Source organism: Macrobrachium rosenbergii, chromosome 52 (genome assembly GCF_040412425.1).
Source record: "Macrobrachium rosenbergii isolate ZJJX-2024 chromosome 52, ASM4041242v1, whole genome shotgun sequence".
In the NCBI taxonomy this organism is placed as follows: domain Eukaryota; kingdom Metazoa; phylum Arthropoda; class Malacostraca; order Decapoda; family Palaemonidae; genus Macrobrachium; species Macrobrachium rosenbergii.
Genome location: NC_089792.1, coordinates 27,127,702 through 27,143,736, shown reverse-complemented (window position 1 = coordinate 27,143,736; position 16,035 = coordinate 27,127,702). Strand labels below are relative to the sequence as shown.

The following is a 16,035-nucleotide window of genomic DNA, read 5'->3' as shown; positions in this document are numbered from 1 at the left end:
TTGCACGGGTCTTAGTGAAAAAATTTGAGGTGTGGTGAGTAGATTGGAATAAAGCACCTGAACGGAAAATCCTACCTGTCCAGGTAGGAAGTATTCCCTCCAGTTAAGACGAAATGGGATATGGCGTTATGCAACCTGGGTGTCTATTGAGGCAAAGAAGTCCCCTTCCCTAGTTAGTGCCACACAAAATCCAGTTTCCATATTTAAAGGAGTCTACTGGATATACTTGTTCAGCAGCCTGGGGTTCAGGATGGGATGCCACCTTCTGTCATGTTGAGACCAAACCAAACAACGGTAGAATAACTGCAGAGTCATCCAACACCTCATCTACTGCCACTCCTCCACCAACATCACCTAGCTGGAACTATTGAGAATAAAAGTAGGGGTCTTCACAAAAAACAGCAGATGACCGTTGCTCAGGGCCTCTATTACCCATGACTCGGCTCTTTCTGTTACCAGAACTGTCCTGATTTCTGGAGAAAGACCTACAAAGGCAAAAGAGCATTCAGTGGAGAGGACTGACTTCACCTTCTTCCTCTGACTGGTGACTTGGCCAAACGATGTTTCCTAGCTGGGGTGGAAAGGTATGTCCTCATTATCAGGCCAGGGTTCCTCTATTGTCTTCCTCTGGGGTATGGAGACTGGAACAGCTTCTCCTGCTCCTTTGGGTTGCCATCTCATACTGAGATCTGCTAGCTGCAGCTTAGTCCTCTTGTCCAAGTTCCTTCACCATAACTTCCAGAAACAACTGTGCACCATAACATCCACCCAGCACAGGTTCTTCATATTGAAGGAAGGTATATTCTAACCTCTTAAATATGGGAACATTGGGACCAGGCCACTGCTGGACCACAAAAAATCCCAGAATATAGACTACATCCCTAAAAAATGAAGCCCCTAAGTAAACATAGTCGTGTAAGCTAATTCCACATACAAATAACCTAACTGCCAACTTAGCCTACTACTTGGCTAAGTTTTGACACTGCTTTTTATCATTTTATTACTAATATATTTTCACTTTATCATTTTATAACTTCATACTATATAATTTTCTTCAAAATACTATACTTTATTTGATACATTTAGCCTACATTCCTGAGTTGGCCTAACTGTAAGTCAACTACTTAATTTTATCAGAATCTGCAGAATATTGTTGGTGACTTTCATCTCCTAAATTTAATACCTTCATAATTATCACTATTAGTTTCTTTGTCATTAACTTTTATTGTAGAGAATAATGAAATGACAAAAAACAATGAATGAGTTTCGGCGATCACTCAGTGCATTTTGACACTGCTGTCAAAAAGTAAACAAAGCACACTGCCATCTATTGAGGAAAATGCAACACTAAACTTTTGCTAATAGGAGAAACATTTTCTAGCATTGATAACGATTTATGCTTGAGCTGTTTACCTCTGGCATCATCTGATCTCATAGGTGGCAAACCATATGGGTAAATATACAGCTATATAAAAGAAATGATCAAAACCATATCACAGATAAGTCTTTCAGGCGCTCTAAGAGTAAGGAATTCATGTGTTGCTAAATGTCTCATTGTTATGATTAAAAGTTTTGATTTGGTAGAGCCTTCTCAAGTGGAATCTTTGAAAAAATATATTTATTACTTTTAAAGTTAATATCGAAAACATATTTGATTTCACACATTTTCATTCTTAACAATTATTTTCATAAAAAAAAAAGGAGATATGGCTAATTTTTGCTATCAGGAAGTTGTAAACAATATATGGCACTGCCCTCGTGGCCTCTCAACAAACTACAGTAATGGTGGCTGATTCAAAAGCGAGCCGAACCACGGGTGTTCCCAGACCACAGAATGCCAGTTTTAAGAAGTTCGACTGTACTGAAGTTGAAAATTCTTTAATTACTGCGTCCCTCTTCTTCAGCACAATATCAGCAAGCATGTACAGAAACATGTGGCAGGATAAATTCAAGGCAACAAAAGAGAAGCCAGTAAACCCTTGTCCTCTCAGAAATCATTAGAACCTTCGGTCTTTTGTATCACAGCACGCTAGTTGGACCATGGACCAATTCCTGCAAGCTGGACATGGCAAGCAACTCTCAGAGGAAGTGATTTGTTCCACCCTCCTTTTAGGCAGAAACCATCACAGAGGAAGGAATATATATGTAGAACCACAAGGAGTTAGGGCCTTAATCACAGAAGGTAGCTGATGTGCCTGTGAAAAACATCTGCTATCTTATGATACTTTTGGAACTTCTAGTCAAGATATACAAATGACTGTGGAGAAACTGGAATCATCCTAGCCCTCACTTGATCTATTGTCAGCCTGGTTTCTTAACATCAGAAAGCTATGAAATTGCATCGGCAACAGGGAGACCACAGGCTATAAGAAAGATGAATCCTTAAGTGCCAAGCCCAACTTGCACTCTATCCTTGCACTGATATCCCCTTCTTGGGTTTCTGAAGCCTTTCCATCCCAAAAATACTAAACACAGTTATCCAGGTCTTGGTAAAATGAACCCTCACCTTGAAGAGCCATGGCAACTCTGGAAGTATTTTTGGGGGAAGATGTTTCTCTCTTGTTTCTTTTCAAGCATGATCTGGAGTAACAGAAGTCTTGGTCTCAAGAGCAATTCATTTCTTTGTCCTCCCTGAATGTCATAAAGCATTAAGCAAGGAGGCACATGACAAGGAAGGAGATATGATGAAAGAAGAGCTTCTCTTGGCCAGGGCCCAAGTCCTGTCTGCAAGCAAACCACTAGTTGATGATTTGTGACTTCTCACTTTGGTGAGGGTTCTATTCTGGCGTAAAAGCACCAGTGCTGTCTCCTTTAGTACCTGTAAGATTGCCTCTCCTTACAGCCACGTCTCTAGCCTTGAAGTGACCCCACAAATGAATATCACCTTTACTGGTGCCATGGTCACTGTCCCAACTCCGGGTGTCTGCATGGTCCATGTCCTTGCCTGGCCTTTTGACTGAAATGCTGCTCTTTATGGTCTCTTGACCTGGCTTTATAGCTTAAATCTACCCTGCTTGGTCTCCTGGTCATGGTCCAGACTAATGGCATCTGCATGAATCATCATGTCACAGCCGGGCTTCACTTCTAAAATGCTGTCTTCCTGGTCCCTTGGCTGTGGTCTTGATCCGGATATCTCGTGGTCCCTGTCTGGACTAACTTTGTCATTGATTGAGCTCATGACCCCAGCCCCATGTCCTGGTTCCAACATATTTCACATCTGCACACTGTTTCTAGTAGCCATGGTCTGCAGAAAGACTTGTCCTGTCTAACTCTGTTACCATGGTCCCAATTCCTGGCAATGGCATTGTCACAACCCTGGCCTGATCGCAATATGCAGTTCTATATTGACGTCTAGTAGAGTACCTCCTTTCTCTGCTCCTGGTCTCAACTTGTTCCCTACCATGGTGACTAAATGTGTCTAGATAAAAATTCATCATTACTGTTGGTTCAAGAATGCTCCTTTGACTATGAAGATAATGAAGCAGTGTAGGTGGCTTTTCTGTTATGAATCTCCAAAGTCCAACACTACAGCTGTATCTAAAGTACTAACAATTTTGATAAAACTGTTGATTTACTTGTCAATTATATAGAATGTATTATTGTCATCTTATCACATAAAAATATAAACACTGCCATCATGCGCCATCTGAATTCTGGTAATGTTTACATACTCAGAATCAGCTGACTGAAGTTTAACGACATCATCACTATTTGTTGCTAAATGAAGCATATTTTAGAGATGCATGTTTTGTAAATTAATAAAGCTTGGTTTAAAAATGCAGCTTATCTTTATCTATACAAACAAATTTTAAATTAAGTAAAACTGTGATTGGTCAGTTTTGGCTGTTGTTTTCGCCTATGCAAAACATTTAGTAGCCTGCACTTTATCTGTTTCTTCAGCCACAGTTATACCCTGCAGCTTTAGCAATATACTTTCTTAGACCTTTTTCTTCAATGCATGATGAAGGATGAATAAAAATGTATTTTATTTTTACTTATGGAAGTTACCAGTGATAATTTGCATGTTTTTAAAAAGGTACAACTGTAATCAACTCTAAATAATTTAAACATGCATTAGTTATGGTAACTGACATCAGCAAACAGCTGTTTCTTACTTCAGTTATTGTGTCAGTTCTTGCTCCTGTCTATGCCCATGTTTTGCTGAGTGGTGGTCATTGAAATAGTAAGTGGTTGTTAATAACAACAAATAGTGATGAATTATTAGATAATCCAATAAGTTTGGTAAGCCTGGTTGAATGTATGACAATTCACATTTATCTAGTCTGTGTATGTATACGTATACACATACACACATGTAATGCATTATGATTAACCTCTCTTATGGTTTACCATGCTATCTCTCTTATTACTTCATAAAAAAAAGGGATTTTGACGAAGGAAAAATCTATTTCTGGAGAGGGGACCGTGTCACCCGATGAAAAAGTCCATTCAGCACTTATTTCTAGGTAATTCCGTTTGCTAGATACCAGAGAAAGCTAAATGAAATGCTGGAGTTACTACCCCAGAGCGAGCTCCATCAGATGGAGTCGTGTATGGAAAAGGGTGAACTACAAAACACGGAACCTTATCCTATAGAGATCCCAAGGTCAAAAGTCCCACAGGAGGTGCCGTTACAAACCCATGTACCACCCGTGGACAGCACACAAAACACTGCTAGCCGCATTCCATGAAAGCAACACCCCACTAGAATGATGTTTACTATGGGAGGACATGACACATGATGGAGGTGGGTCACCGGGTGACACGGTCCCCTCTCCAGAAATAGATTTTTCCTTCGTCAAAATCCCTTTTCTGGATCGGGTCCCGTGTCAGCCGATGAAAAATTAACAGAGAAATAAACATAATTCTTAAACTAAAAAGATAAAAATTCTAAGGGGAACAGAAGACCGAAGGTCCAAAAATAACTTTTTAATCACTAGTAACAATAACAATAATGTACAAAAGAAACTGATGTTAGCTTAAAAAATACATAAACAAATAACTATACAATATTGAAAACCTTATAACTTAAATGTGTCATTTAGACAAATACATGGATAACACAGCCAGGTGAGAAGTCAAGGCAAGCCTGACTGAAATGACCGTAAGGGGGATAACTGAGGCAGTGGAGGAGGAAATGACTAGGAATCAGAAAGGGAACCAGAGGGAGGGACAACGTTCCCTGCCGCGACTGCTGAGAATTTAAGAGCTTCTAAGGATTTCAAATAGTGACGTTTGAAAACCAAGGGTGACTTCCAACCGGTGTACCTGGTAAGATCCGTGAAATTCATGTAATGAAAGTAATTAATGGAGGTGGCCACAGCTCTAATATCATGAACTTTTGGGACTGAGTCAGGGTTAGCCTGCTTGATAAAGTAAAGGATCTGTTGTCTAATAGCAGACATAGAAAGATTACCCCCTCCTTCCCTGATAAAGAGAGGCCCAGAAGAGATGTGAGAGGACCTGTCTAAATAAGCCCTCAAAGTATGAACTGGACACAGGGACAGGTCTAGAGGCAGAGGAAGAATTTTCCAAGGCGACCACCTATGCTGGATCTTCATTTTTGGCCAGGAAGGTAGGGTGAGGAATCAGCAAAACCTCCCTGATGGAAGGAAGTCGACGTGGTTGGGTTCCTAGAGAGTGCAGACAGCTCCGAAATTCTAGCACCCGAAGCCAGGCTAACTAAAAACAACGTTTTCCTCAACAAGGAAAGGTAGGGGCAGGATTGATTATCGATATCTGAGGTTAACTTCAACACGTCATTTAGAAACCAGGAAACCGTATGTGGACGGATTACTGGCCTCAGACGTGCACATGCTTTAGGGATGGAAGAAAAGTAAGGGTCTGTGAGGTCAATTTTGAAACCATACAAGAACACTTTACGTAGAGCCGACTTGACTGTAGTAACAGTACTAGCGGCTAAACCCTTCTCAAACAGTGATCTAAAAAAGGAGACCGCTAAATTAATGGTCATTACTGTAGCCTCAGATTCTCTTAAAAAGAGTGCTAGTTTCTTAATTGCTGAGTCGTACTGACGAAGAGTGGAGGCCCGTTTATCTGATTCTAAGAACATGGTATTGACAGGATCAACGTTAGCATCCCTTTGAGCCGCAAACTTCATAAAGTCCACAAAGCCAGGGCATTTTGGATTTTTGAGGAAGCTGACACAGTCTGAGTTTGTACTACTTGTGTTAGTTTCGGACTGGGGATTCGGATGTAAGTTTCAGTTCTAGTAGAAGATGAAACCAGCTGCTCTTTGGCCAGTAGGGAGCCACTAGAGCTACTTGACCCTTGAACGCCCTCAGTTTGTGGAGGACTTTCAACAACAAATTCACTGGAGGGAACAGATAGATCACCTTCCACCTGTTCCAATCCAATGACATTGCGTCCGTGAAAAGAGCTTGAGGGTCCAGGTTGGGAGCTACGTAATGAGGGAGCTTGTTGTTGAGCTTGGTTGCGAACAAATCTACCTCCAGACCCGGAACTAGTTGGCAGATCCAATTGAACGCAGGCCCCTGTCTAGGGACCACTCCGACTCGAGGGGAGTTGTCCTGGAGAGGGAATCTGCTACGACGTTCCGGACCCCTGCAAGATGGGTGGCAGATAGGTGCCACTTGTTCTTGCAGGCCAAGGAGAAAAGTGCAATCATTACCTGGTTGATCCTGCTCGATTTTGAACCTCCCCTGTTTATGCAGTGGACTACCGTGGCGCTGTCCAGAACCAGTCTTATGTGAATCTTCTTGGGTGGAAGAAGCTTCTTCAAGGTAAGGAAGACCGCCATGGCCTCCAGAACATTTATATGGAACTGGCGGAACATGAGGGACCAAGTCCCCTGTACTTCTTGGTGTTGAGAATATCCTCCCCACCCGCTTAAGGAGGCGTCTGTGTGGATAACCAACGCCGGAGGAGGAAATTGAAGGGGGACTGACTTGGACAGGCTCTTGACAGTTGACCAAGGACGGAGTCGCTTCTTCAAGATGTGGGGAATCAGAGACACCTTGTCCCTGAGCCTGATATTTGCCCGACCGCCACACTCTGTTGATATCCTTCAGTTTCACTTTCAGCAACAGGTCTGTCACCGAAGTTTAACTGAAGGGAGCCCCAGACTCGTTCCTGGGTCCGCCGAGGCCCTTTTGGATTTGAGAAACTGTCTGGTTGTTCTGGCTATCTCCTTCCTCTTGGGAGGAGGAAGAGAGAGCTTGTGAGAATTCAGATCCCACTGGATTCCTAGCCATTGAAAACAACTGCTGGGAACCAGGCGGGACTTCTCCTGTTTACACGAAAGCCCAAGGATTCTAGAAAGTCGACCACCACGGATGTAACTCTCCGGCATTCCTCGACGCTGGATGCCCAGATGATCCAGTCGTCGAGATACGCAGCCAGCGTAATTCCTTGAGATCGGAGTTGCTGTACGACACCGTGTCTGTCAACTTGGTAAAAATCCTTGGGGCTATGTTGAGGCCGAAAAGGCATCACCTTGAAGGAATATGCCTGCCTTCCGAGCCTGAACCCCAGAAAGGGGGAGAACCTTCTCGCAACCGGACGTGATAATAGGCGCCGGAAAGATCTAGAGAGGTGGTTACGGCTCCACGGGCAGTAGGGTCCGAACTTGGGAGACAGTAAGCATCCGAAACTTGTCGCAACGAATGTAGGAATTCAGACGGGACAAGTCCAGAATTACTCCGTTTGTTGGAACCTTTCTTTGGAACACTGAAGAGCCTGCCTTGGAACTTCAGAGACCTCACTTTCCTTATAGCCTGTTTCTGTAGGAGATCCTCCACAAAGTCCTCGAGATCCTTGGTCGTAGCCTGATAAAACTTGACTGGTGGAGGGGATTGTCGATCCAACTCCAGCCTAGGCCCTTGAAACTATACTCTGAGCCCAGGGACAGAAGGTCCACCGAGCTCGAAAATGGTACAGCCTCCCGCCCACAGGATGTATGTCATCGGTCCTGTGTTTGCTTCCCCCCTCTGGAGCCTCTACCTCCCCTGTTCCTGGGAGAGGAGCGGGGGGCTCCCCTTCCCCGAGCGAAGCCACGGGGCTTATTGCTTCTGGGTGATTGTCTGGGGCGAAATTTCCCCTGACTTTCATATGCAGGATTGAAAGCTGGGGAGGAGACATAGGAAGGAGCAGCCAAAGACTGATGTGCCGGGTTTACCAGGACATACTGAGGGGAGGATGGGAGGAAGAGGTCGAAGGTTGACTTTGTAAAGGAACCTGGACCAAGGACTGAGCTGGAAGACGTTTGAAGTGTTTAAATTTCTTACTGGACTTGGTGGGAGTGCTGGCAAGATCAGACTGTTTCCTTTTATAGGGCAGGCCCCAACGGGAACGGAGGCTTTGATTGACCCTAGCTGCCTCAGATAAGACTGCATCAACTTCTTCTTGTGGGAAAAGATTAGCACCCCAGATCGAACTCTTAAGAAGCTTATTTGGTTCATGCCGAACTGTGGCTGCTGAAAAGATGTGCTTCCGGCAGGCCAGTCGGGCAGTCATAGTCAAACAGATCTTGTTGAAAACTCGCCAAGAGAGATTTCGTCAAGACCTGGAATAATGGATCTTCTCTGTAAACCAAAGAAGTTGCTTCCGCTAAAGCCAAAGAGTTCAAAGACCTGGCGAGCCTTTCCTTAGTATCAGCCTCTGTTTTCAAGAGCGACTCCGGGGATCTTAGGGAGCTGCTCACTGAACAGATCAGAGGCGCAGTCTGGGTCAAGTCGAGTCACCAGAACGTATTAGGGCTCCCTTCCAGAAGTCGGTGCCTCCGGGAAAGACGAGCGATGTAGGGTCCGTCTCACGGAGATGAGGAAGGGGTTTACCTTCGAAGCAAGCCTGGCTAGTCAGGGAGGCCACTTTCGAAGTGCAAGGGAGAAGGAGAACATCACTGAGAGTGAACATAGTGAACACTCCCTTAGCTGGTGTGAGCTTAGTGTTCTCCGCTTGCCACTCCGTAAGGGTCCTCATCAAAGACGACTGGGCTTGGTCCCTAGGATAGATGACCGTCTCCTTAGGGACTTTATCAGACCTGTTCCAAACCTCTCCCTTCAGCCTGGCAAAACCAGTGTAGGGAGATGTCAGGTCCGGGAGGATAGAACTCTAACTCTTCCACTCTCCTCGTGCCTAAACCCTCTATGGTAAGAGTACCTTTCCACTGGAGCATAAAGGGTGAGACGCCAAGGATTCCCTAGATCAAAGGGAGGGAGAGTGGAAGGGTCAGGAACAGAATGCCTAGAACGTTGTTGAGATTCCACCTTCTTCGAAAGAGACTGAAAAGAAGAAGCAAGACCAGACAGCTTACTGTCTACTCGCTGTCGATCTTCTCAAATCTCGCGTCGATTCTTTACAGGAACTGTTCAAAGAAATGAAGTGTATCCAAAGAAGGAGGAGGGGAAACTACCTGACGTGATTGAGGCTCCGCCTGGGACCCGGAAGGGGAGGCTGTACTCGTCGACGGACGGGGCTCGCCGTCCGTGCCGCCGGAGGGACCCCATATCGCCTGCCGGAGTAGGTAAGGTTTTCTTTTAACGGACTTCACCTTCGGGGCAATAGACCCCTTAAAGTAAGTGACGGATACAAAGTGAAATGAAATGGGAAGGTTAAACTGTCCGAGAAAGCGCATTCCCGGCAACTAATAATAATATGAAACTAGCGATAACGGAAGACCGATAAACGCTAGAACCGCCGGAGCGGGAAGCAAGGAATGCGCTCCGATAGAAGACAGTAGTTAGCTAAGGTCAGGGAACGTCAAGAGCCCGACACGAAGACAGTCAGGCGGAAAGCTCACAACTGGCAACGAAGAAGGACTGAACCGGAGTGTCGCCAAATTAAACGATACTACCGGAGAAGACGTATGAAGGGGAGGAATGGGAACCCAATATTGGCTTAACTCCAAAGGAGAAGAACCAGAAAAGGAAACGACCAGAGAGTGGGAATGCACAATCCTGGCGTTTCCGTGTCCTCCCGCCCACACGCTGACTGAGTCGTTACCCAACAAACGCGAGAGAAGCAGGAGAGGAACAGGGACAACCTCCTCCAAGGGGGGGGGATGGGGACAGGGAGATAAAGATGGCCAAAGATGGTGGACAGGAGAGGGGGAAGCTCTCCCGGCCACTAACAGTCCCCGGAGGGGAAGTACAAAGGTAAAGTCACGGACCGTACCAAAGAGAGGCCAAACAATGCAGAGGAAGGGGGCACAGGCTATAGGCTAGGAAAAGGATGGGTCGACATATCCAAAAACTAGAACTAACCTTAAGTAAATACCAAACTAGGGTAGGCTACATGAAGCCCCTCGCTATCCCAGCTTAACCAAGAGGCTCATTAGCCTACGCGAAAAGCCGAAACAGGGAGAGGGAAGCAACATGAGGTCCTCGCTATTCCAGCTTAACGAGAGGCTTATTAGCCTACGCAGAAAGCCGAAACAGGGGAAGGGAACATAAGGGAGAAGACCCTGGTAAAACTTAAGGAAAGCGCCGCATGGAAAAAGCGAACACAAAACCCTAGAAGGGCATGTGAACGGAAAGAATGAACGACCATCCCCCTTTTTTATGGAAAAAGGGGGGGCAATAGCCTAACGCCCCAAAAAAGGAAAACCAAAGCTAACACCAACCCATAAAGTAAAGTAAAAATATATCAATACAAAACAAGAGGAGGACCATACCCAACACGATGTGGACGTGAAGGGAAATGGCGCCTCAAACAAAAGAAACATCCATGATAATCATCAAATATCAAATGCATCCGAACACTGGGTTAAAGGGAAAACAAAAAACTTAAAAGTACAAACGTAAATAAAATTCCCAGAAGCTACGAAGGGAAGGGCAAAAATAAGGCATGTAAATGAATTGATAAAATGCGAATAGGCTCGAGGGGGAAGCCCGACGCCTAAACACCAGCCCTCAACTCGAAGCAAAGGGGAAACATACGTTAGTCAATCAAAATCACTAATTAGACCTCATGAAAAGGAAAATGCTCCTAAACACGAAGAGGAACCGTGAAAAAGATTGAAAAACAGGCGACCCAAGATCACGAACCACGCATGGAGGTCACGTGAGGCCGTGAGAGGAGATCGAGACAGGCGTTATAAATCCCTTTAATTATTAAACTAAAGGGAAATAAGGAGCCTCAATCGCCTCAACTAAAACACGAAATATTGGTACTCAACTTAGGGTGACGAAAAAGACCTTGTGAGGAAGTCATAATGATGCAAAAAGGCACAAGATTAAAAGCACAAAAAAAACGTGTGAACGATGGTGCTTGCTGAAATGGAATGAGGCTAGCAGTGTTTTGTGTGCTGTCCACGGTGGTACATGGGTTTGTAACGGCACCTCCTGTGGGACTTTTGACCTTGGGATCTCTATAGGATAAGGTTCCGTGTTTTGTAGTTCACCCTTTTCCATACGACTCCATCTGATGGAGCTCAGCTCTGGGTAGTAACTCCAGCATTTCATTTAGCTTTCTCTGGTAACTAGCAACGGAATTACCTAGAAATAAGTGCTGAATGGACTTTTTCATCGGCTGACACGGGACCCGATCCAGAAATAGTACCATGAGAGAGAGAGAGAGAGAGAGAGAGAGAGAGAGAGAGAGAGAGAGAGAGAGAGGCAAGCAAATGCACAGCAAGTGTGTAATTTACCTTAAAGTTATGCATACATGTACAGTATTAGCAACCACATACACAAATTGAAATATTTATGAACGTTGCACTACATTGCTGCATTGCATACAATTCTGTACTATGTTAAATGAATGGCAATAAAGATACTGAACCAGAGAGAGAGAGTGGAGAGAGAGAGAGAGAGAGAGAGAGAGCTGTAAGTTCATAGTGTTTAGTAACTTATGTTAAAACAAAGATGTTCTGGTTATTTCATATATTGCATTATTATCATGAAATTGACACGATTTTTGTGTATTTTACATATCCTGTAAGCATACTTAGTAAGTAGATAGAGTTATAGCAATTGGCTATTATTTTGTTAAGTTGCACTGTCCAGTACAGTTAAATGCATTTAACAGATAGATCTCTGAAATTGAATTAGTGCATAAATATTTTAGAGAACAAAAATATCAAAATACCAGTTAGGATGGGCATTTAATTATTCTATATGGAACTGGTGTTCACTACAAGCTAAGTGAACTGCTCCCAGGTACAGTATTGTGTTGGCTATTTACCAATATTTGTTACTTAGCAGATTTCACCGGGAGGGGTAGACCTCCAAACTGTCTGTTAAATTGAGGTGTTACTGTACAGGAAGTAAACATAAAATAAGAATATACAAGCATTAATATACATACATATAAAATTATGCAGAAATCTATTACAAAACCATATAGTAATTGTAAATAAAACAAAATACAAAATTCTAAATACATACAAAACACAACGTAGTAACACTAGTGGATGCCATTACAAAAAAAAATCTATTAATAACACCTGCTTGTTAACAAAAGAAGTGAAAAAAAACAGCAAGAGGGAAGGAGTAAAGAAAAATACTCAAACCCTCTACAAAATGAGAGAACTTACAAAATTTTTGACCAGTTCACCAATGTTAGCTGGAAAGATCCTTACCCACAAAGCAGAAAATCAAAATCCACAACATTAAAACAATGGGCACAGAGCTGTGAGCAGCCCTTTAAAGTTCCAGACTTTGAAACCTCTACACAGGTTTTTTTTATTCACCAAGGAATATGGGAGCTTCTCAGAAAACCTCATATCTTATTGTTTTCTAAGAAAGAATATTTTGCTTACTCCACAGAAAACCAACATTCATTGGTAAAATGGTATCATCTTTAAAAAACAAATTGGTATGAAAATTTTATTTTGGATTAATTGCACCCTCCATGGGTAACGGCACAAAATTATCTTTGTTCTCTCAAACAGAGCCCATATTTAATAGTCATTCAAATTCCCCTTGCTAAACTACCATCCAGAATGGCATAAAAAATAATAAAGTTGACATAGGATGGATGCTCCCAAGTAAAGAGTTATCTTTATTCACTGATCACTCATCGAAAAAGGAAGAATGAGGATCAATGATGTAATGGTTACACGAAGGTAGGCTTTTCAGCAATCCTGTGGAACTCTGAAACAGCTGCAAGGTTTGGGGAAGTCAGCTGGCTGTTAACAGGCATTTAACCATTGGGGACCCAAGGATCCATAAGGCACATGCACAAGGCAACACTGATCATCTTTTGTCTATTATACAACAGACTGCAGTGTCTAGGGCAATAGGACCACAAATGTGAGCTAACTTAAGTGATGGATTTGTGATGAACAAGTTGCTAGGGGAAAGCTAATTTCACTAGACCATTCTGCAATGCTTTTTCTAACAAAATAAATTCAATATATCCTCCCGGGATGCTATTACAATTCATATCTTGAAAAGTTAAGATACCTACTTGATTAAGTTACCTGGACAACAAGAGACATGACATACTTTTACCAAGGGAATTTATCACTGAATGTTATGAATTAATAACATAACTGAATATTCATATACAAACTTGGGGCAGAAGTTCAACTAAAATAAGAAACTGACCAAAACAAGAGCAATAAAAATTTGAAAAAAAAAAGAAAAAAACTTAGGAAAACACTCCTTATATCATTACTGTACTTTCACCCTGATTGAAGGGGCAAAAAATAGCAAAGGCATGCAAGACGTACAATAACAAGGCTAGTAACCATCTGATTATCCAACTAAACACATGCTCATTCCACTAATTAATTTACTTAGTGGACAAAATGCTACTCTATTTCTTATAGTGACATCACTTATGGGATATGTACACATGCAAACTTCATAACAGAAACCTATGGTTGCAAATGCTTACAAGTGATGACTACATAAAACTAACAGAACATGTGAATGGATAACAATAAATCTTTCAAATTCTCCATAACAAAACTCAAAACAACAATGTTATTTTAGCAATGACACTAAATAAGCAAGCATTCATGATTCTTATTTAAATATATCACTGATTAAAATGCAACACATTCTAGAAATGCTGAAATATAAAAACAGTAATTGCAACTAACCTGATCTTCATCAGCAGAAAAGAATGCCTCAGACTGTGTTTCACTTCCAACTGAAACTGTTCTCTGCACACTTGTTAAAAGACTGTGTTGACTAGAAAGACTCTGTCTCGAATTGGATTCACGCATTCCAGTCACTGATAATCTATGGTTGTTAGAGGCATGGAGAGGAAGCTCTGTTTGAAGTGACAGACTTGATGGCATTTTGCTTTGTCTAGTAGAGCTAACATTATCTACTGATCGTCTCAAGTCTGATAAACTTCCTGGGGTTGAAAGATTATCTGCAGTACCAGGAACTCCTAGCACCACATCTTTACCACCACTTCGAAGAGTATTTGGATCCATGGGCCCTGAGGTACCCCTCACCTCCGACTCCATAACAAGGGGATCGGAGTCATGACTAGTGACAGATACTTCTCTCTGGTAATTATGACGAGGATTAAGTTTATCTGAAGCATGGAGATTTGTACCATGATGAAGAGAACTACTGGCTCTCATGAAATCAGCTGGGGTAGCAGGAGATGCACTCTTTATATAACCAGAGCTAAGAGCGCATCGATCTTTACTAGTACCAGAATGAGAGTCATAATGGGAATGAGAGAGTTCTGAATATGCTCCTAAATGAAATACTGACTGGCCCTCTTGCAGGATGCTTTGACCATACCCTGGATCTTCTGATGGCTCATTTACCTAAAAATTTTAAATAAAAATTAAACGAGAATTTTGTATTGAGTAATGATAAAAAATCTTAATGTTATCTTACACAGAAAGTAAAGTGAGGTACTATACTAAAAAATATACCATGAGACTGTGTTCTATTACCAATTAATGATACATGCAATAAGTTCACAACTTACATACAATAAATAGTTCAACCATAAGATTAACCAGTTATCTGCATTATGTTAACCAGCAGCTCCTACCCCCTCATATTTCCTAAATTTTTTCCCATGTCAGTATGTCTGGAGTCACCAAGGTGAAACCTCCTGAGTGTTACCTCTACTGGCCTAAGAATGTAATTAGGTCCAGCTTACATAACAGTTCATCAGTACTAATTTTCAAATAGTATTAATATTACGATTAATAATAAGAATAAATAATAATAATATTAATACTGTACCTATAATAATAATGGTAAGATTAAATCATACGGGTACTCACCAGTGATGAATGTTGAATCAAAGATGATGACGATGAATTAGCTATGCAGTCCAATGAATGACAATGAAGATATGACTGCAGAGCAAAGCAGAGGAGTTACATCTCCTCTAAGGGTGCCTCTTCCCCTTCTTCAGGTGCTTCTTCAGGCACTTCTTCAGGGGCTTGGAGTGGCACTTCTTCAGGGGATTTGGGAGGCTTTGGAAGGTCCTTCTTCATGGGCTTGAGAAACATGGTGATAGGCATCTGCTGTTGCTGCTTCTTCATGCTGACAAGGGTGTTATTATAGGGCGCCATTGCTGCATCAAGGGCATTTGAGCACTTATGGAGCATTCCATTTAAGGATCCCATGGCAAAGCCGCCTCCTTCACCAACTTGATCATCCTCATAAGTTTGGACAGAATTTCCCAAGACAGGTCCTCATCCTCCTTTTCCCGTCCCTGAACCTGCCATGTCTTCACCCTGCTAGCAGACTTCATCAACTCTTCCAAATCCTGGTCCATCGGGGAGTCAGAGTGGGCATCAATGAGGGTGCCAACTTCATCCCTGGTGATGTCATCGAAGCCTTCTCCACCAAGCATCCTTCCCAATTGGACTGCCTTATCAATGGCTGAATGTTGAATTTCTTCAGGAGAGAAGCCCTTATAAAAAGAACACACTCCTTTACAACTTCTTCCAGCATGCGTTGAGGGTCTACTTTTTCATATCATTCAACGATCAGCCAATGATGGTCAGACATGTGGCAATCATGAATTTACTGTCAGCGTCCACTGCCTTCACAAGGTGCTTGAGGGAGTTCTGGGTGTAGAGTGCCTTGAAGGCATGGATCATGCCCTGGTCCATAAGCT

The 16,035-nt window shown here is 42.7% G+C and overlaps 1 protein-coding gene across 1 annotated transcript in view; it reads right to left on the bottom strand.

The window, feature by feature from the left end:
• LOC136833942 (dentin sialophosphoprotein-like) overlaps window positions 1–15,484 on the bottom strand; it is a 47,437-nt gene extending 31,953 nt beyond the window's left edge. Inside the window, exons 1-2 of the mRNA XM_067096223.1 lie at window positions 15,308–15,484; window positions 14,033–14,719 (exon numbers count right to left, since the gene is read on the bottom strand). Of these exons, the coding sequence (XP_066952324.1) occupies window positions 14,033–14,719; window positions 15,308–15,484 (864 nt within the window). The remainder of the gene's footprint in view (window positions 1–14,032; window positions 14,720–15,307) is intronic.
• Between the last annotated feature and the right edge of the window lie 551 nt (window positions 15,485–16,035).